Raw genomic sequence first — 22,824 nt, forward strand, 5'->3', positions numbered from 1 at the left:
AACCCGATGTCTCAAGACTATTTGATTCGCCTCCACCTACCAATGGAAGTATGTTCTCCGCTCCAGTAGTAGCATCAGGAAACTCACCTGGGCAAGGGTATAAACCTGTCCCCGCTGAACTAGCTGGTCCTCATGACAGATATGAGCCTCTGGGATTGGGAGCTCACTGTTAGGAACTGACGGCCCTGGGATCGTGGACCAAGGAAGAAACGCTCTGGAACATAAACCGCTTGGAAACCCGGGTGGTCAGATTGGCATGTCTACAGTTCAGCCACTTACTCCAGGGTTAGGCAGTCTGCATAATGTCAGACAATGCAACAACAGTAGCCTACATCAACTGCCAGGGAGGAACTAAAAGCCAGAAAGTGTCTCTGGAGATAGATTTCCTTGTGGAATGAGTGAAACCAAATCTAAAAATGATCTCTGCCTCCCACATTACAGGAAAAGACAACGTCGGAGCAGATTTTCTAAGCAGGGAGAGCCTGGATCCAGGAGAATGGGCTTTGTCAGCCAGAGCCTTTCAGCTGCTGGTAGATCGCTGGGGCCTGCTGTCCATTGACCTGCTGGCTGCATCTCTAAATGCAAAAGTTTCCAGATTCTTCAGTCGTAGAAGAGAGCAGAGGTCTCTGGGGATAGATGCCCTTGTTCAGACCTAGCCAGAAGAGGATTTACTATACGCCTTCCCTCCGTGGCCACTGCTGGGCAGGATCATTCGCAGAATCGAGCGCCACAGGGGATTAGTCCTTCTAGTGGCTCCGGATTGGCCCAGGCGCCCGTGCAATGCAGACATGTGGAGACTTCTGGCGGAGACCCCCCTGTGCCTCCCACCACACAGGGACCTGGTCCAGCAAGGTCCAGTCCTTCAGGAGGATCCAACTCGATTTTGTCTTATGGTTTGGCCCTTGAGAGGGCTCGCCTCAAAGTGGGGATATTCGGCGGCAGTAATTATCATCTTGCTTCATGTGCGGAAGTACTCTACATCTAGCGTATGTGCGGGTCTGGAGAGTATTTGAGCCCTGGTACGAGGAATGCGGTATTGCCCCTCAGACAGCCCAAATCCCTCCGGTTCTGGAATTTTTATAGAGCGGCTTGAATAAAAGGGTTGTCCCTTAACTCCTTGAAGGTCCAGGTAGTGGCTCTCTCCTGTTTCAGAGGCGAGGTGAACGGAACCCGCCTGTCGGCACATCCGGACTTGGCCCGTTTTCTAAAAGGGGTAAAGCACCTCCGGCCACCCCTAGAGTGGCTGGTTCCCTTGTGGAATCTTCATCTAGTATTGGAATTTTTGGCAGGGCCCTCCTTTCAGCTGCTGCGCAGTCTGTCCTTATGCCTGTTAACCCTGAAAACAGTGTTCCTGGTAGCGATATGCTCGGCTCATGGCATCTCTGAGCTGCAGGCATTGTCATGTAGAGAGGCATTGTCATGTAGGGAGCCATTCCTCTAGATAACCTCAGAGGCATTACAGCTTTGTACCATTCCATCCTTCTTGCCCAATGTAGTCTGAGTTTCATGTGAATCAGTCCATTTCGTTGCCACCCCTAGAGAGGCACAAGGACATGAAAGAATACCGCTTCCTCCGCCATTTAAATGTCAGTAGGATTTTGATGCAGTATCTGGAACTTTCAGAGCTGATGCGCAAGACAGACTGCTTGCTTGTTCTTCATGGTGGAAGGAGGCAGGGCAAACCAGCTTTGCGAGGTGCCATAGCTTGCTGGATAAAGGAGGTGATCATGGGAGCTAATGTAGAGGCAGAAAAGCCATTACCCTTTCAGGTTAAAGCTCATTCCACTAGAGCTCAGGCAGTATCCTGGGCGGAAGGTAAGCTACTGTCTCCTGTTGACATCTGCCGAGCAGTGACGTTGTCTTCCTTGCACACCTTCTCCAGGTTCTATTGCCTGGACGCTCAGGCCCGAGAGGACACAGCCTTTGCAAGGGCAGTACTAACCAGACCGCGGGCATCCTCCCACCCCAATTGGGAGTAGGTTTTGTACATCTCATTGGTCCTGAGTCCATCTGGCTACACACTGGGAAATGGAGAAATTACTTACCTGATAATTTCGTTTTCCTTAGTGTAGCATATGGACTCAGCATCCCACCCATGGCTGCCCAAGAACGGTGCCAGGGAATCTTCCATGAAGTGAATATTGATTCCAAGAGATTACGGGTAAGCTATCACTCAATCCCAAGATCAGGGTATCTATAACCTTGCTGGAATTTTATGTTTGGTTGAGTATAGTTACGGTTATCCGGTTTTAATCAAGTTTTTTCAATAGAAGGTCCACAATGGCTTTTGAAGAGAATACTGAAGGACTGAGGTCACTGCAGTTGGTGTATCTAAGGTGACAGCCTTGAAACCTGATTCCTTCTCCATCTGCTAGCAGGGGAACATATAACCCATTGGTCCTGAGTTCATCTGTCTATATTGAGTAAAACGAAATTATCAGGTAAGTAATTTCTCCAATCACCTTCTACCTGGAACAGACCAAAGTCCATAAAAGGTCAACCAAACGTTTTGTTTCTTTTGATCCCAAAGAGCTGGACTTCTGTGTCAAACTGCTAGATTTCTAATTGGCTTGCTGATTACATCTTCTTTCCATATGCTTTTGCTGGTCTGACTTGTCAAGGCCTATAATCATAAAGCCATGGCAGTCTCTGTGACCCATCTAAAATCAACCTCCACTGAGAAAATTTGCTAGGCTACAATGTAGAGGTGAATCTACACATTTACTTAATGTTACTGTTTAGACATTGGCTGCCAATGTGATAGGATGGATTAGTCTGTCCTCCAAGATGTCTTTGAAAGAGAGAACCCAACTATATCTCCCCAGGGCCCAATTTTATCATTAAAAAACAAAATCCAGGTGCACAAAAGGATTTTTGTCTATAAATATGTTATACTACTTACTGGTGGTCTGTTACTATCCCCTTTTTGTTGGAAAAACAAAACCTTGGAGGAAGACTTTCAAACAATTCTGAGTGTCCCATATACATGCGTACATGGGTCCGTGCAGATTTACTATTTTATTTTAGAATCTTTGCGGGATGCATAGGCACAACTTCTAAAAGTATGCATATGCATATGAGTGTTAGCAAATAAGCACTAGTGCAAGCAAGTTTAGTGATCAAGTTACCTAATGATTTATAAAGCCTAAATAATAATGGCTTTACAGACACGATAGCTATGTATACTTTTAACATCGTATGAAGGTATAACTTGATCTCACGAAGTATTCTCTTATATAGCAGGTCTTTGATTTATATTGATTTTGATTTCATGCTATTTTTTGGGTCTTATATTAAGTAGTATTCAACTTCTAAAATATGCATATTTATTATCTCAAAATTACTCATGTACTTTTTATATACATAAATATATGCATTTGTTGAAATGTTCACACATACTGGAAATGTATACATGTTTACGCTTTTATTTATTTATTTTTATTTATTGGTTTTTGTATTCCGTCATTCAGTGTAGCCATCACAATGGTTAACAAAGCATGAGACTAGCAATTTCTAATACAAATAACACTGCCTAGTAAAATAAAAAGACAATGTAATTCATGATAAGAACAGGTTACATTTAAACATTAAAAGAGGAATAAAATTGAAAAGCGCAAATAAAAGGATTGGTTAAAACATCATAAATTGGCTTTGAATGTTAACGAAACAAAAATTCACATTTTCCAATGAAAATTCACATTTTCCAATGAAAAATATCCCTGAAAAAGTATATTCAGGGATCAAGAAATTTGCATTTCTAGTATAGTTCATAAATAAGGAATCATTATGGACCCCTCTTTCTCCATGAATACCCGTATTAAGACACTTAATCGTTATTTTTCAAACTTCGGTTACTTTGGCACTTGAAACATGATCCTTCTGACTTCTGCAAGGTGCTTCAGTCTCGCCTCTTTTCTCGGCTTGATTACTGTTACTCTTTTTTTTTTTTTTTTTTTTTTACTGGGCTTCCTGCTTATGCTACTTGCCCTTTACAAATAAATCAAAATTCGGCTGATCATTTATTAACCAATATTCCTTTGTCACCACATTACCCCTGTACTAAAATCTCTTCATTGGCTCCCAGTTATCTATTGTGTACAATATAAACTCACTATAACCATTCTCACTCTTTCAAATATCTCTTCACCTTGGTTTGCTGCCATCCTGAAAGTTTACACTCTCTCCCGGATGCTGAGATCCTCCAACCAGGCTCTGCTTGCTGCTCCTTCCATCAGCTCATCTAGATGAGACGAGAGAGCATGCATTTTTGACAGCTGGACCCATGCTATGGAATTCACTTCCCTCGGAAATAAAGTCAATCTCAAATGTTCTTCTGGAAAGCACTGAAGACTTAATTTCAGAGGGGTGAATGGCTTAGCAGCTTGATTTCTTTTAATGTAATTGTTATTGCTTTGTAGGAGCTGTTTTTTGGTCTTGTGATTGCATTATTGTGGTTGTTTTATTGTACCCTGCTCTGAATTAAGAAAGGGCGGATAAGAAATCTTTTAAATAAATTTCACATTTTATTTTTCTGTACTAATATCACTATTGTAAATAAAATGCACCTTCACCATTGAAAATATGTTGTACCCTGTCCCTTTCCTGTACAGCCTGCTGGTGAGTCTGGTGATATACCTCCTGCGATTTCTCTTCACTCACGTCATTTGCCGCCTCCTCTTCATCCAGATGATCATCCTGCCCATCTGGAGGAGGCAGGCCTCAGGTTTTATCAAGGTTTTGAAGAATGCAATAGGTCTTTGTGGGGTTGTAGAGAAGGCATCCACCAGTTCTCTCTGTACAGCTGAAATGTTTTTTGAGTAGACCTAGAGGCTCTCTCAATGATTGCTCTGGTCTGCCAGTGATCCCTGTTGTGGTAAGGATCTACTGTGGTCTTTGGGTTATCTAGTGGAATCATGACATGTTTTGAATGGATGTCCTTTATCAACTGTAGGGGAAAAGGCAGAGAAGAGTAGAATTAAGATATCCCTTAGATTTGGGCAGCAGGGCAGTTCTCTGGTTGAGGTTGGAGAGAGAAAAGAGGTTAGTGGCTATGATTACTGCATTCCGACTTAGAAGCCAGCCCTAGTAATGGTCATGAATTCTTGTCTGTGAAAGGATGTAAGCATTGATGTACCCATGAATGTCGATATATAAAAGCTAATAATAAATAAATAAATAAATTATGACAGGATCATGTAAACATGGGCATTACATCCATGATGATCCCCTTGGCATTGCAGATCACTTGATGTTGAGGGAGTGGAAGCATTTGTGGTTGCAGTAGGTGACCTCATTTCCCCGTGGTGCCCTTAAAGAGATATGAGTGCAGTTGATAGCCCACCAAGATAGAGGGGAAGCATGCAATCTAGGAGAAATCAGTCATCATTTGTTGTTTTTGCTGTCAAAACTGAGGGAAAGATATATAATGATGTATTTTCCTGAGAAGTGCAGCTAGGAACTGAGCAATAGAATAGGGAGGTGACTGACTGGCTTATTCCAGTTATGACCCTCACATCATGTGACTGGAAGATGTTGTGCCCAAAAATGCCAGGGCAGTAGCGACTTTGAGGTGTGCTGGCAAGACACGGTCCCTTGTGGGTGGAAGGGCGCAGATATTTTTTAACTGATGCATAGGTACAGTACAGTTTCCTTATTGAACCTGAACCTCCACAAGACTTGCTTCTCTAATATATCCTGCCCTGGTGCTTTATACTCTCTGTAAGGGTACCTCCTCTTCCTCCTCCTTTCTCTCTCCCTCTTCAGCTGTTATACCATGAGTGTCCATAAGCTTATTAGACTTATTTTGAATTTTGATTTTCTACTTCCTTCCCACAGTATGGCCGAGCCTGCCCCAGTCACACTCACTCTTTCCCCCAATCTGTCCCAGTCTCACCCCCACCCCTAGCATAGCCCAATTTGTTCCATTGATGCATACACTCACTATCAGAAATGCTGTTCTATTCAGTGGAAGGTTTTCCTAAAGCTCTGCAGCAGATTCTTGACCACATTTTTCTTTATAACATACACCATTCTGGGCAAAGGCAATGCTTTGCCAGTTAGCCTCCCTATACCCTCTGCTTCTCCTCGTAGCCTGCTGCCATGTCCACTCAGCGGGAGAAGACAGCTTACTAAACACCTAATCAAAAAAAAACAAAAACTATGCAGGTTTGAACTTAGTGCATTAAATAGCTGTACTAAATCTATTTGTGTATTGCTGATGATTTTTGTGTGTAAATCTATATAAATTAAAATGTTAAATAGTTTGGACAAAATCGCTAATCTCAGAAACCACTGAACCGATTGCTTTCAAATTTGGATACAGCCTTCATTTCGCATACAGGAAGGTTCTTCTGTACTTACATTACAGAAATGTCATACCTGTGACAGGTAAAATAGGTTTAAACTTTTTTTTGAGAAAACAGCGACATCTGCTGGACGTAAGTGCCATCTGTTATACCTTACACTAACACACGCTACACCAATCATTTCGCCAGTCCAGGTCCACGTTTCACTTCCATTTTAACACACTCGCGCACTTTTTTCGCCGGAAGATAACTATTTCCTTTAAAGATAAAATACACCCACCACCCTTCTCACACCCCCCACACACATGCCAAATTGATTTACTTCCCACAGCCTCCCAACACACACAAAACCACCCTCCTCACACCCCCCACACACATGCCAAATTTATTTACTTCCCAGGCCCTCACAACACACACAAAACCTGACAGAAGTCCGGGAGGCTCCAGTGGGGGGCCAAGACCGGTCCGGGACACATCTCCTGCACTACGGCCGTCGGCTGTCAGCAATCAACATGGCGCCGATGGCCCTTTCCCTTACTATGCCACTTGGGGACACCAATGGCGGCAGTAGCCCATGTGACATAGTAAGGGCGAGGGCCCCTCGGCGCCATTTTCAGGACTGGCAGCCGGCAGACCTTTGCCCTTACTATGTCAGAGGACGTACCGCTGCCATTGCTCCACCCCACTGACATAGTAAGGGCAAATGGCCGTCGGAACCCATTTCAGTGCTAGCAGCCGACGGACCAACGCCAATACATCGCTCCCGGACCGCTCCTGAACGCCCGCTCTACCGACTGACATTTTTATCAGGTCTCGGGGGGGTGTGGGGGGTGGTAATGAATTTATTGCGAACATCTTGGGGAGGGGTCACGAGGGGGGGCAGTTTTCATTCATTCAGCAATGCGGGGGGGGGCTACTGTTTTTCGCAGGGCTGGGGGAGGGGGGGCAGGAGAGTGTGGGGTGGTTAGTTTAAGAAAACTTTTCTCATAGGGTTGTTTTTTGGGGGAAGGGGGAGGTTCACACACAAATACATACACTAAACTTGCACGATCTCGGGAACGCACCAAAATAGCCCTCCCAGACCACAAAACAAATTTGGAAGTGCAAATTTGGTTAGGCACTCCCCTATTTGGCTACATATACAGACCATATGTAGCACCAACAATTTTAATTTCCCAGGTCTTGGGAGGGGGCAGGAGGGTGGGGGGTTATTATTTGATTTAAAGGGTTGGGATTGGGGGTTTTTTTGGGGTGGGGGGCTTCCCACAGAAATAGAAAGACAAAGGTTTTCTGATCTGAAGGGTAGGCAGTAGGCGGGGGGAGGTGACAGTGAGGGGAGGGAGAATGAGGGGGGAGGTGAGTGTCAGGGGAGGGAGAATGAGGGGAGAGGTGAGTGTGAGGGGAGAGAGTTGGAGTGGGGACAGGGGAGGGAAAGGGGGGTGAGTGACCAAGGGGGGAGGAGGATGAGTGACTGAGGTAAATGAGCAAGGAGAAGGGGGAAGGAGGGTAAAGAACCTGACTCTGCCACTGCAACGCGTGGCAGGGTACCGCTAGTGATTTATAAAATAACTTACATGCTTAGGTAAAAATCATGCTCTGAATCTCCCCCCCCCCCCCCCCAACATGCCCATTTCTATCATGTGTACATTTGCGTGCGAAGGCAGAAGTATGTGCATATGTCCCATTTTGAAAAATAGGGCTTCTGCATAAGCGTTTCACATATATACATATATGCCATTTTCACGCATGTAATTATTTGAAAATGTAATTTCTTTGTTAGGGATTCCTACTTGTATGGTTGCTTCATCTAGGTCAGGGGTCAGGAACCTTTTTGGCTGAGAGAGCCATAAACGCCACATATTTTAAAATGTAATTCCATGAGAGCCATACAATATGTTTAAAACTAAATACAAGTAAATGTGTGCATTTTATGTAAGATCACACTTTTAAAGTACAATAAGTCTCTGAAAATATTACACCAGGCCTTAAGACACCAATACATCTCCTATTAGGAAAACGGACCAAGTCAGGCTGCTATAGAGTCCTACACAGAAACTACACGCCAGCAGAAAACCTCACCTGAATCACGTGCTGTCCCTCACCTAACATAGAATAAAGAGACCAAAACGCATAACAAGAAGCATGCAGACAAAAACTGAATTGGAAACTGCAACAAGCCAGAGTCTCTGTATGCAGTGTAACAAAGGAAAAAAGAAACATCACACATCCTTATAAAACAAATCAAGAAATATAAAATCATCAGCAGTAAAACTGTACTAACAAAAAGAACATATTTCGAAACAGCTGATGAGTGGAATATCCAATAATTAAAAACTCATATAAAACATTTCCAGATACCAACAAAATATTTCAAAATAGCAGACACAAAGATCCAGTAATGAAAAATAATAAGGATACAAAAGTTTTTTTGCTCTGCATACCTGGGAACGTTTGATATCCAGGTGTCCTGAGATTGTTCTGAATTAGCAGGAGGTGGGGTGGTTTGCTTGGAACTTTCTCCTCTCTCAGTCACATACCAGCGCTCTCTCTCACACTGGCTCTCAATGACACACCTATACACACATGCTCTCAGTCACTCACATATACAAATGTTTTTTCTCTCTCACTTATATAGGCTCTTAATTACACATTTACACACATGCTGTCTATCTTTTCACGCTTACACACACACAGGCTTTCAATCACATAAATACATGCTGTCTTTTTCTCTCACACACAGACTCTCATTCACATGCTTACAAACATGTCCTCTCTTTCTCTCATTTAAACACAGGCTCTCAATCACATACTCACATGCTCCCTCACCTAAATCAGCTCTCAATCACACAGATACACATGGTCTCTCTCTCTCATTTAAACACAGGCTCTCAATCACATACTCACATGCTCCATCACCTAAACCAGCTGTCAATCAGACACAGACACACATGATCTCTCTCTTACTTATACACACAGGCTCTTAATCATACATACACATGATCTCTCTCACACACAAAGGATCTCAATCATACACACATACTCTTTCAAACAAACAGGTTTTCAATTACAAACTTACACATACAGGTTCCCAATGGTAAACTTACATTCATGCTCTCTCTCTCACAGGCAGGATCTCAATCACAGACATACTCTCTTTCACATATACAGGCTCTCAATCATTCACATACATGCAATCTCTCACTCACACACACAGGATCTCAAACACACATGCTTGCTCGCTCATTCACTCTCTCCCCCCCCCCCCCCCCCCGGGAACTCGCGGCAGCAGCAGCCACCTCCCAACGCTAACCTCCTTCATTTTCAGCCCTCGCGGAGGCGAAGGCGGAGTCCCATCGGCCGCGGTTGAAGATTTTCATTTTCCTCCGAGCCGCGCTGCAGTCTTCTTCCCGCGCAGGCACCCGATGCTCTCCACTTCCTCTTCCGGGCCGCGGGAAGAAGAGAGCACCGGCGTGCTCTCTTGTTCCCGCGGCCCGGAAGAGGAAGTGGAGAGCATCGGGTGCCTGCGCGGGAAGACCCGCGCAGGCACACGATGACTCCAGCGCTGGCACCCGGCTGACACCCGATGACTCCCGCGCAGGCACCCGGATGACTCCAGTCGGCGTGCTCTCTTCTCCTCCCCCCCGCGGCCCGGAAGAGGAAGTGGTGAGCATCGGGTGCCTGCGCGGAAGAAGAGACCACGCTAGTGTGGTCTCTTCTTCCCGCGCAGGCACCCGATGCTCTCCACTTCCTCTTCCGGGCCGCGGGGGGGGGGGGGGAGGAGAAGAGAGCACGCCGGTGCCGCTGACTCCAGCTGTCCTGCCGCGTTCCGCCCGGGCTGACAGCATTTTAAGCCCGGGCGGCGGAGGACCGGGGAGCAGCTGGGTCAGCGGGGAACCGCGAAGTATGGCGACACGTGTCTGCGAGCCAGATGCAGCCCTCAAAAGAGCCATATCTGGCTCGCGAGCCATGGGTTCCCGACCCCTGATCTAGGTTATTCTTGAGGAAGCAAAGGTGCTTATTTGTTACAGGTTTTCTCTGAGGAGTGCAAGATAATTGACCACTCATTCCCCCCTCTTTCCCTTATGGAGCTGGTGTTCCAATTTTTTTATGTAAGATGGAAAGGGGAGAGGGCTTTGCAAGACAGCATGTGCCTCTGAATTCTCATGCATGCCTAGAAAACCTCTTTCAGAATTGTCTGTGAGATTTTGTCAGCACCCTTGAATAATGTTGTCCACTTGTGTGGCTGATTATCCTGCTGTCATTTGAAAGCATCCGTTACAGATAAGCAACTTTGCTTTATTATAGGATTGGTACAGAAATTAGAATGGTGTCGTAACAGTTCAGTCTTCTGCTGAATTTTTGGGGCTTGGGACATGTAATTTTCAAAGGCATTTTCGTGGATAAAATTTTACCCATGGAGATGACGTGTTACAAAATTGACTACCTGATATACAGTTAAACTTTTGTGCTTATAATTGAGCAAATATATTTGCAAGGGTGGTGTTGGGGAGGAGTTTGCACTTTTACGCATTTTTTTGCATTTTCAAATGTATGTGTAAATTTGCCTGGAAACTTTCTGTAGGTGTAATCGTGTTCAGGTAGCATTGCTGTAATAATTAATTGTCAGCGAACTTGCATGCCCAAGTTCTCTTTGAAAACTTGTGAATCTCATACTTGCTGTCTGATTTATGTGGCTATTGCAGAATTTCATCTTTGAGTTTTTAATATTGTTTTCTGACATTTTTTTTGCATGTGTGTATTTATTTAACTGCCTTTTCCCATATTTTCCCCTCTTTGATTTCCTGTCCCCAGGAAGCATACCCTGGCTATACCAATTAGCCCTTGCTTGCTTGAAGTCTGGAGAAACACTTCTGAAATCACTTTCTGAGGATAGTAAGAGCTGCCATTGTAGTGGCAACCATCTTCCCTTCCTTCCTGGGATTGAGTGTGCCACCTCTGCTTTATTTCTAGGCCTGACTAGACATCTAAACACACATTACAGCACAACAGCCTGAGCCACAGGGATCATCCCATTCTTGCTGCATTTGTAAAATAGTTTTTGGTGCATAGGAAATATATTCTAGCAATTTTTTTCCTTTCTATCTTTAGCAGTTTTTCTTACATTGTTTACACTGTTGTAATATATGGTTGTATTCAATAAGGAATGATTCTGTAATTACAAGAGAAACCCTTATTAAAAAAAAAAGAAAAAAGGACCCATAAACCTTAAAAAAAAAAAAAAAATAGATGAAATTTAACATTACTTTATGTGAAAACTGTTTGATAATTTCCACTGTTAAATAAGATATTGACATATTATATGTTTTACCTTTAGGATTATTTTGTTTCAATATAATACCAAAGAAAAGGCTTCAAAATGGAGGCATATCACCATTATCAGGCTCTTTCTACTTCATGTTGTTTAGCAAGATGTGAACTTTTCTTTTATCCACAGTCTCGAAAAGGGAGTGACCCAGACAAAGAGAAGAAAGGTCTGGAAAGCAGAGCCGATAGCATTGGAAGTGGCCGAGCAATCCCAATTAAACAGGTATGCTTTTACGCCTTTTAATTTTTTCTCTCTTCTTTCTCTTGCTCTGCTGTAATTGGAGGCACCCACGCTTCGGATCCTGGAAGCACTTGTGATGCTGAGCTGCTGCGCCTGAGACTTTGTTTGATGCAATGTGGTGATAAATGTGGAAGTCACTCACTTGACATCAATTAGGAGAGTCTCCTGTGTGTATTAAAATGGGATCATTAGAATAAGAACAGGGAAAAATGTGACAACAGGCTCTAATGAAGTGCAGTCTGCCGACCTGCATATGGAGTGCATTTGGAAGCTCCTCCAGCTTCAAAGGCTGCCTTTGTAGAAAGTGCTTTGATTGGACCATTTGCTGCCAGTCTACAGGGGTATATCAGATCACTGTACAAGAGCCCCTTGTGATCGCAGCAATAGCTTGATGTGATTCCTGATTTGCTGTTTCAGAGGACATCTGAACGCCCTTTTAGGCTGATGTGTAAGGACAAGGTAATTAGTTGTGATAATCCTAGCTGGTGTATCAGCTGTGAGCTCTTGTTTGTAATTTGCTAATGAAGGAATCATACTTTTGATTAGGTTCAGTTTCATTTAGGCCTTGTTGTACAAGAACATTTACAGCTATAATGTGTGACCTTAATTAAACTTCCTCATGACACAACAACATGACTTAAATTCAAGGATTTATTTTGACCTAAGTTAGCATTTATTTAATGTGTGTATATATATGTGTATATGTATCTGTGTATGTGTGTGTATATATATATATATATATATATATATATATATATCCAATATATATATATATATATATATATATATATATATATATATATATATTGAGAGAGAGAAAATGTTCCTAAATTCCTCTGACATGCATTTGTATGTACTACCCTACTTTTCCCCCTTAAACACATTTTTTGGGGGCAGCAAGTATACATGGTGATTGCATTTCTTCCCTGGTAAGTACACACATTCCTAGATACCACCCCATCTCAGTGCAGGCCTCTTGTTCTTTTTCTCTACTCTGCACACCATCCCTCCCCCACCCCTTCCAGGTATAGTATATTCTCTTTCCTCCAGTTTCACTGCCAACATCCTCTCGCTGTTCTCTCTCCTGTCTCCCCTTATTCTACTCTTCTTCCTTTCCGTTCACTCCTTCCTGCCCCAACCTTATTATCTTTCCTTCTCTTCCCCGCCCTTTAGTCATCTCACTATTCTATTTTAATTAGTTTTTCATCTGAGGCTGTCTGAGGAAATCAGAAATGAAAATATTAAAGCCAGTTTAAAGTGTTTCTAAAATTCTTTGTTACATGTACCCGGATAACTTTAGCCTTAACAGGTTGTTATCAACACATTGGTTAAGTAGAGGGAAAAATCCTTAAGGGCCTGCAAAGCCAATCCCCAAGCCCACTAAATCACTGAAACTTATGTTAGGCATAGCACTCAAACCTTCCGTTCAACCACTCTCCTCATCAGAATTCTCAAAAAGTTTTTTAAAAATGTTCATGTCTGGCAGCCTGAGGAGCCTCCTCCCCACTACAAATTCAAAAATTATATATCTGGCATTGGGGCCTCCTCCCATCCAGCATCCCAAAACCCCATGGCCGGCAGGAACATGATAATATCCTATGATAATACACTGAATGGAGCAGGAGGATTCTGGTTGAGGTTCTGGGTAATAGGAGGAGGGAGGCGATTAGGAAGGTGCTCCTAGGCCAAAAATATTTTCCAAATTTGGGGGAAAGGGTAGGGGAGGCTCCTCGGGTCTATCAGCTTTCAGTTTTAAAAATATCCTTTGATAATTTTAGGGAGAAGGTTTCAAGCACAAAGCCCCTCATCTGTTTGAATTTTTTAGTAAGGTAGTTGGGTGGGGATTGGGCCTGCTGGCCCACATAGAGTTTTGTTTTGTTTTGCTTTCACTTAACCAGTTATATTCAAACATGGCTGGTTGGTTTGAAAATTACCTGGATAACTTTAGATAAGTATATTCAGCGAGAGCCTTGTCCTGATGAATATCCATGACATGTAACATAGCAATGATAGCAGATAAAGACCAAATGATCCATCCATTATGCCCAGCAAGCAGCTTATGGTTGTAACTGCCACTCTGCAGGTTGCCCCCAAGCCTTCTGTTAAGTGTAATAACTACCACTCCGTGCAGGTTACCTTCCCATGCCTTTTATTAAGGATTGTGACTGCTGCTCTGGTTACCTCCATGCATCCTTTTCTTCATTTACAGTCTCTAGGGATCCACAGTGTTGATCCCATGCCCTTTTGAATTTATTTTTAATTTTTGTCCTCACTACCTCTTCCAAGAGGGCATTCCAGGCATCCATCACCCTTTCCATAAAGAAATATTTCCTGATGTTGGTTCTGAGTCTTACTTCCCCCCCCCCCCACCCCCCACTGGAGTTTCATTTCAAGATCCCTAGTTCTATAGTTTCCTTTTCAACAGAAAAGATTCAAATCTTTCAGGTATCTGAAGGTCTGTATCATATCTCCTCTGCCTCTTCTCTCTTCCAGGATATTTATATTTAAATCCTTCAGCCTCTCCTCATAAGTCTTCCGATGATATAGACCTCACACCATTTTGATTGCCCTTGTCTCGACCGCCTTCATTCTGTCTCTATCCTTTTTGAGATACGGTCTCCAGAACAGAACATAGTACTCCAGGTGAGGTCATTAACATCTCCTTTTCCATACTGGTTAGTCCTCTCTCTGCAGCTGAACATCCCTCTGGCCTTAGCCATCACTTTGGCCCATTGTTTCGTTGCCTTCAAATTGCCAGACACTATTACCCCAAGGTCCCTCCCCTGGTCCATGAACATTAGTCTCCCCCCCCCCCCCCCATCGTATACAGCGCTTTTGGATTACTGCATTACTGCACCCCAGATGCATGACTCTGCACGTCTTGGCATTGAATCCCTCCTGCCAAATCTTCGACCACTCTTTAAGCTTTCTTAAATCACTTTTTATTCTCTCTACTCCTTCAGGCATGTATACTATGTGGTAGATATTAGTATCATCTGCAAAAAGATTTCTCCTTCTATCTTTTCTGCAATGTTGCTCATGAAGATATTGAACAGAACTGGTCCCAAGACCGATCATTATGGCACTCCACTTAACCGTCCTTTCTTTAGAGTAGATCCCATTTACCATTGGACACTATCTCCTGTCAGTCAATCAGTTTGTAATCCATGCCACCATCTTGGCACCCACTCCCAAGCTTCTCATTTTATTCATGTGCCTCCTGTGCAGTATTATATCAAAAGCTTTGCTGAAATTCATATAAATCACATCAAGCACTCTTCCTTGATCCAAATCTCTCATCATCCAATCAAAAAAGTCAATTAGATTTGTCTGACAGAACCTTCCCTGGTGAATTCATGCTGCCTCAGGTCCAGCAACCCTACTGGATTAGATAGTTCACTATCCTTTCCTTCAGCAGAGTCTCCATTATTTTCCCCACCAGCAAGGTGAGGCTAACTAGTCTGTAGTTTCCAACCTCCTTTCTGCTACCACTCTTGTGAAGCAGGGCCACAACTGCTTTTTTCTGATCTTGTTTCCAGGGATCTATTGAACAGGTCTTTCAGCAGATCCATCAGCACATCTCTGAGCACACTTAGTATCCTGGGTTGTACCTCATCTGGTGTTGTCCACTTTCAGTTTTCCTAGCTCTTCCAATACATTGTTATGTAAATGGAGTTGTATCTACTCCACTCCCTTTCATGGCCTTGACAATCAGCAATGGGTCCTTCTCCAGGGTTGTCTTTAGTGAAAACTGAACTGAAGTATTTGTTTAATATTTCTGCCATTTCTTCATCTTTCTCCATACATTGCTCCTTTTTTTGGCTAAATGTAGCTGGATAATTTCTTCACTTGCTGTTTTTATGATTATTGACCTTATAGAATATGCTGGGAAATTAAGACTATAATACCTATGTTTTCCGTCCATTTCCCCTACCTACTGTAATACCATAGACTTCATGCTTTACCTGCTCTTCTCCATTGCGCAAAACTCTGTGATTATTCGATGCTGTCATGAATTCCAGTATTTTTTTATTGGGAGGCTATTTCCATGATTTCTTTTATGTTATTTCTGAGTCTACCACTTTTTCAGCAGTATAAGATGACATGTTGTTCTAAAACTTCCTTTCTACTGTGAAATGCTTGCCTCTTGTACATTTTGAGGTCTATATTCAGACACAGTCCAGATGGCAAAGTTAGCAGATAAACTTATCCGGCTAACTTTGGAGGCCTATTCAATAGTGCAGCCACACTGTTGAATAGAGCCAGCTATCTTAATTAGTTAGCCGGCTAACTTTAGGGCAACCTTTAGACTCGACCAGACTTAGCTGGCTAACTCTGAATAACAGAGTTCACTGGTTAACTTAACTGGCTAACTCAACTCCTCCCAGTTACACACCTGGCTCGCCCCTAACTTATCTGGCTAAATTCTAGGCTCCAGTTTGTGTGTGTGCAGGGGTAGTGGGGGATGAGCTTGGGGTAGAGGGATTATATTGTCATGGGAGGAGGGGCACATGTATCCCCCTAAAAATGGCTTGCCACCCGAGGTCTCCTGCAGCCGGATGCTGGTGGCAGGAGAGCAGCACCTGCAGTCTGGCATGTGTGTGTTTAATACACTGCTCCTCTCCGCCGTCGCTAGAGGTGATGATATTCTGCTAGATCACCAATCTAGAAGCTTTTTTAACTGCAGCAAATTTGTTTTTCTTGAATTTGCTCTAGTTCAACATATTTAAAGCCCTGCTAGCAGTTTTAAAATTTAGGAGCAGGACACTGGCACTTCCTGCCTGCTTAATTTCTTTCATGAGCAAGTTCCGGCGACTTCCACATGAGTTTCCATAATGTTCGCAGTGCAGGGATAGACAGCTAACTGCTGCTTGATAATCTGTTGCCGTGTTGCCTAGCAAAGCTTATCCTGCTAGCTTGCCTGATCCTGTTGGGGGAGGATGGCTGAGAGAAAGTCAGCACAGGACCCCCTCCCCCCCCCCCAAATATCCACTGACTCAGTAACATTTTTCTTAGAAAATCATTACTGCCCACCAGTCCCCAAATCATAAAAATCTAGAGGGTATGTCATCAGCATTGGGGGGGGGAGGGGTGATGCTGGTGACTTTTTCTCTTTTCCTAGGTCTCAGTATATCACCTCTGGGGAATGCTGGGCCCTTGGGAAAGAGAGAAGGGATTTTGCTGTCCTGCTTGGGAGGAGGCACGGAGAATAGAGAGAGAGTGAGGGTATGCTGCTGCCTGCATAGAGGAGGGGCCTGATCCTGGGTCCTAGGGAAAGCGAGAGTGATTTAGGGAGGAATACAGGTGCTGCACAGTGGGGATGGGGGGGGGGGGGGAGAGGGGACAAAGTAATGTGAAGGGGGTAGGAGGCATTATGTTAATGCCACTGAGTGTCTGTCACTGTTGGGTTGGGGGAGGTGTTACGTTAGAGTCGCCAAACCCTTGTCACTTTGTGTTTGGGGGTAGGGGTCTTATATTTGGGATGAAAAGCCAATGTTATTTTGTGTGTATGTTTGGGGGAGATCTTATGCTGCAACTGCCAGTTGCTGTTGTTTTGGGAGGGCGGGGGTGTTACATTCGGGCCCAAATGTCCAGAGTATAACAGCATGAAAACATTTATTGTAGTCCCTGTCCTGGTCAGGTCTTTAGAATGGGGATACATGGGGAGGGTCATGACCACACAAGGCCCCATGACCTACCGGGATTATCGCACAGGGGAAAAGGAAATTCTTTTCAAGGCCCTTAGGGTTTTGTGTCTCTCTGTGGCTGTTCTGCATACCAGTCAGTCACATCTGAGAAATTACTTTTTTCTCTATTTATTTATTTTATTTAAGGATTTTTTTTATATACCGAGGCACGTTTGCAAAACATCACCTCGGTTCACAATGTAACATAACTTAGCAACAAGCTTTACAATAATATCATTTTTTAACAGGGGGTGGGTGAACAAAGTTGGAGGAGATAATACGAGAATTATATACATATGTACATATATGTTTTAACAAGAGAGTTAATCGAAGCAGTCATATTATTAGCAAGAGGAGGTAATGAGAGTGGGGGGGAAGAGGGGGAGGATACCCACAAAGGGTGGGGAGAAGAGAGAATAAATATATTGGGCGTGAGTCAGTCGGATGGTCATATCATAGCTTTGGGGGGGAAGTCTGTTCGTTAGGGTACACTAAAAACTGTTGTTAAAAAATCTTTATTTAAACTGGGGGCAGGAAAACAAATCAAAGTCCAACAGTACACTAGAGGGTAGTGCACCACACTATACACAAGTCCAGAAGTATAAATACACAAATTAGTGTCTTTCAATCATACACACCACCGCACAAGGGTAAGTTCTTCTGGACAAGGCTTCCTTTCACTCTTCCTCTCCCAGTGCCTTTTGGTATTGCAGATCTTCTCGGTTCCTTTATTTTCCCTCTCTGGTGAACTGCTGGCTGAATTGCTTGATCAGCCAACACTGTGAATTTTCCTAGGCAGACCGTCTCCCTGGTACCCTCATCCAAAACTTAGCAGAATTCCCTTCTCTTTTGGGTCTCATCAGAATCTGATATTTTCTGAGAATTCTTCTAAACTCTCTATGGGATCCCAGAAATACCTTTTCTTTAGGCCCTGTCCCTGTTGGGGGACAGACCCACCCAAGTGTCCTCTGCAAGGAGAGACAACTGCTCCCTCAGCCCTTTCCTAAGTCTCCCCCTATGTCATATAGGCACAGGAACTTTGTTAACATACAGACTCCTCCCACTGGGAGTGGTGCACTACACTAACACATCTACAATAATTAGACCTCACACATAAGGGCAGGGGTCTGATTCACACTGCTGGCAGTATAACTTGATGAGGCCACAATTGTCATTCCACTAAAGTGTAAATAAACATTGCTATTAAGGAGCAGATTTTTTGATCTCCTCACATTATTTTTTGTTTAGTGATTCTAATATATCACTTTTTGGAATGTGTATGTATGATATATCATTTCTGATATCTTTGTATTTTGCACAGCACAGGAAGAAATGCATTTCTGTTTTTTTTCCCTCTGGTGTTGCCCTGTATGCAGAGTCTTTCTGTCTTGTAGATTCTAGCTCATTTTCTTTTTTGCACATTTTCTTTTCTAATTTTAGGTTACTTATTCTATATTTAATGAGTGTGTTTTGAGTGTGTGGCTGAGGAAAGGTAGTTTGCTGTCATGTTGTTCTGTGTAGGGAAGGGATCCATAGCAGTCTAGTTTATTTTGTTATTTTCAATAGGTATTCTAAGGTCCAGAGTAATATTTGCAGTGTTGCTTTTCATAGTTCCTTTTGCTGCTGTTTGAATCCTGTGCCTTTATGTTGTGTTAGATTTAGTGTTTATGGTTGAATTAGTGCCTTTATGGAAGGTTTGCTAGATAGTTCTGAAGTTCCAATACAATTTTGTATTTCAGATTTGGTAGCACTGTTCTTCTATTTCCTATGTTTGTGTGTTAATCTAGTTTGTGTCAGTGGGCATACTGGAGTTGTAATTACAAGTTGTTGTTCATCTCCAGTGTTGCTTTCCATACAGAGTCTGGCATTGTGAAGCTTCCAGTTGAGTTTTTATCTGTACATTTCTCTTTATTTGTGGTCACATATTCTGTATTTGGTGCGGGTCTGCCTTGTTCTGCTTATGTGACTAAGATGAGGTATTCTGCTAGTATATGATTTCTATGTAAGGATCTATACAGGCTATTCTGTATTTCCAATAAGTATGTTGGTGTTCTAGGAACCAGTGGAATATTTGCAATATTGTCTTTTGATAGGCGCTGCAGGCAGTTGCGGGCATGGGGCCTCCTTCCCCTAATGAACAGCCCTGCATGTGAGTACTGGCACCACTTTTTCTAGAAAGAAAGCACTAACTGTATATATTTCTGTGTATGTATATCTGTATATACATATATTATTGAAAAGACTGAATGTAAATTAAACCAAACTATTAATGTTGAATTTTAAAATGCATTTACTTAAATGGGCTTTTAAAAATTGCCCAGTTATACGCTACTTTTATTCGTATATCTCCTTTGAAAATTCACTCTTATATGTATATATACATACAAACAGTATTATTCCAAAATTATATAAATTATGCCTGGCATGAGAGTTTCGAGATGCCAGCTCTATTTGCTGAAATACATCTCATTGTGTAACAATATGGCACTGAATTTTACACCTGGAGAATTTTAGTCTCAATGAGAAAAATTTGGACTCTCGGTGGTTTAAAGTGTTGCCACTCCACTGTGCCTAGATCGGCTGCCAGTCTTCCTGATAGGGACCCAGATAGCATGGATGATGAAGCCGATCCTTACTCCCTGGAGGATGGGGAAATTCCTCCAGGACTGGAACCGTATAGAACTATGTTGCGGTTCTTTCATAGAGATGAGTTACTGGCTCTGATTTCCTAGAAGTAGAAGATACTGGGAGTAGCTGGGGCTGAATCCATGCCTGAGCCAAAGAAGAATCCCATTTTGATTTTGACACAGATCACGAAACATGGACCAGGGTCAGGAATTATTTTTGTGGATGATGGACTATCAAGGCTGCGATTCATTAAAATAAGAATCCTTCAGTTTATTGGTTATGATCTATGATTATAGAGAGGGCAATGATGGCTGAGATGTCCGGTAGTGCCTATTATGACTGGACATTACACTGTCTTGTACTATATTATTGATTGATGTTATATGTGAGGCTTGCATGTGACACTTTCAGTAGATTAAAACGACCAGTACAGATGAGGAGTTAGTCTAATTTTCAGTACCTTTTACCTTTTTTGTTTAGTAGAACTGGGGAGAAATAATTGTATTTTAGTTTTCACAGGCAAAATATGACATAATGGTGTATACTGTGTTTAAGGACACTTCTGTTCACCTAGGCCAAGCTTATTTCTCTTACCATGAGTAAATTATTTAATTCGGCACCCACTCATGAACATTAAGCCTATCTTCTGAATGGAAAACACATCTGTAAATCCCTGAAGTGTACATATCATCATATTTGGAGAGTACAGCAATAGAATCTTAATATCTTACTGGTTAATGGCCAGTGGAATGCTGTTAGGCATGTACCTGTGTTCAATGCCCTAGTGTGTTTTGATGTATGATTTTACACAATTTTATTTATGACATATATTTCATCACATTTCCTTGAAATTTACAAGATAGGTATTTGGAGATATAAATTGCATATACAATTTTCAATAAAAAAGTGAATCATCTGCTGCCAAAATCTATGTGCCCTAGCATAGATGTGGTTTTTGCACTCTGGCATAATAAACAAATTAATAACTTTACCATATGAATAGACTTGCATATTGGTATCTGTTTTCCTTGGTTCACTCTGTACATTTGTTTTTTTTTTAACAAATTCTCTTTACATATGGCCCCTTATGCTTAATGACCCTTTTCTACAATGATTCTTTATTTTGGGAGGTTTTAAAATACTTTTCAACACTTAATGTATACAGAAACATGTAACAGAATAGCAAATAAGAACCACAAGGTTCATCTAGTCTGTCCAGTTTATTTCCCAGTTGATCTGACTTTCTTTTCACCACTTCACAATTTTGACTAGCCAGCATTGTTTGCAATGTATGTTGGCACTTTTAATCCTTATTCATTGCAGCAGATTCAAACCACATGCATTGTTCCTTTTTTAAAATCCGCATTTGCAAAGTATGAACACTAAAAGTCACAACATACTTTGCACCTGCTATTTATGCGGGCAACCGATGGGGGTAAAATAACATGTCCTTGTGAAGATGCCATGTACCTTTGCTGTTTTCCTCTCCACCGACCTAAACGCTGGTTTGTCAGTGGGGGATGGTAGTTCAGTGGGCTCAGGATAGGTGCCCCCTGGTTTTGGCATGGATCCCTCTGCCTTTCCTTAGGTAGAATTTTTTCAAGGATTACAGTCTTTTCTTCAGGCCAAACTTGTCGAGGGACTCGATACTTACCTGCAGCACTAGGCGTGTATGGTTTCAACACCTGCGACACTGACCTGTTAAGTTTGGCCTGAAGAAAAGACTGCAATCCTTGAAAGATTTTCTACCCAAGAAAAGGCAGAGGGATCCATGCCAAAACCAGGGGCCACTGACAAACCACTTAGAGGAGCTCCAAAGTCAGGAGACCCTTCTGGCAACTCTTATCCTAGTCCTGCATCTGGCTGGGAAGAACAGAGCTTAGTAAAAATCAGATGAAGGCAATTTCCCCTCAGCCTCCAAGCAATGCTGACAGACGTTAGAGGAAATGCTAGGCTGAGATGCCCAAATATGACAAGCAGCACAGAGGGTAAGGCGCTTAGGTTTCTTTGTTATAGGAGCCATCAGTCTATCAGTATCCTGTAATAAAGCATATGAGTAGCGTGCATCCAGCTGCAATCACGCAGAAAAAAACTAGGCACCCAAAATTTAGGTGCTCAACACTGTGCCTAGATCGGCTGCCAGTCTTCCTGATAGGGACCCATATAGCATGGATGATGAAGCCGATCCTTACTCCCTGGAGGATGGGGAAATTCCTCCAGGATTGGAACCGTATAGAACTATGTTGCGGTTCTTTCATAGAGATGAGTTACTGGCTCTCATTTCCTAGAAGTTGAAGATACTGGGAGTAGCTGGGGCTGAATCCATGTCTGAACCAAAGAAAAATCCCTTTTTGATTTCTTTGCATAAAGCCTCATATTTCTTTGCTAGTATGGAGGACATTCAGTAATTAATTGGTCTTGAGTGGGGCACCTCAGAAGCTAATTTCAAAGGGGGACGAGTATTGGAAGGCCTATACCCTCTGGACCCAGCTGAGCAAGAGTTATTGCGCTTTCTGAAACTGGATGCACTGGTGTGTGCTGCTAACAATCGGACGACTGTTCCTGTAGAACGGGGAGCGGCCTTGAAGGATGCTTAGGATAAGAGGCTTGAAGCCATCCTTAAGCAGGCCTTTGAAGC

The 22,824-nt window shown here is 42.8% G+C and overlaps 1 protein-coding gene across 10 annotated transcripts in view; it reads left to right on the forward strand.

Moving 5' to 3' along the window:
* LOC115093936 (arf-GAP with GTPase, ANK repeat and PH domain-containing protein 1) overlaps positions 1–22,824 on the forward strand; it is a 1,595,449-nt gene that overhangs the window by 657,450 nt on the left and 915,175 nt on the right. For all 10 annotated transcript variants that reach the window (XM_029606403.1, XM_029606396.1, XM_029606397.1 and 7 more), the window contains one exon: positions 11,761–11,853. In XM_029606403.1, the coding sequence (XP_029462263.1) occupies positions 11,761–11,853 (93 nt within the window). The remainder of the gene's footprint in view (positions 1–11,760; positions 11,854–22,824) is intronic.

Source organism: Rhinatrema bivittatum, chromosome 6, assembly GCF_901001135.1.
Source record: "Rhinatrema bivittatum chromosome 6, aRhiBiv1.1, whole genome shotgun sequence".
Lineage (NCBI taxonomy): Eukaryota > Metazoa > Chordata > Amphibia > Gymnophiona > Rhinatrematidae > Rhinatrema > Rhinatrema bivittatum.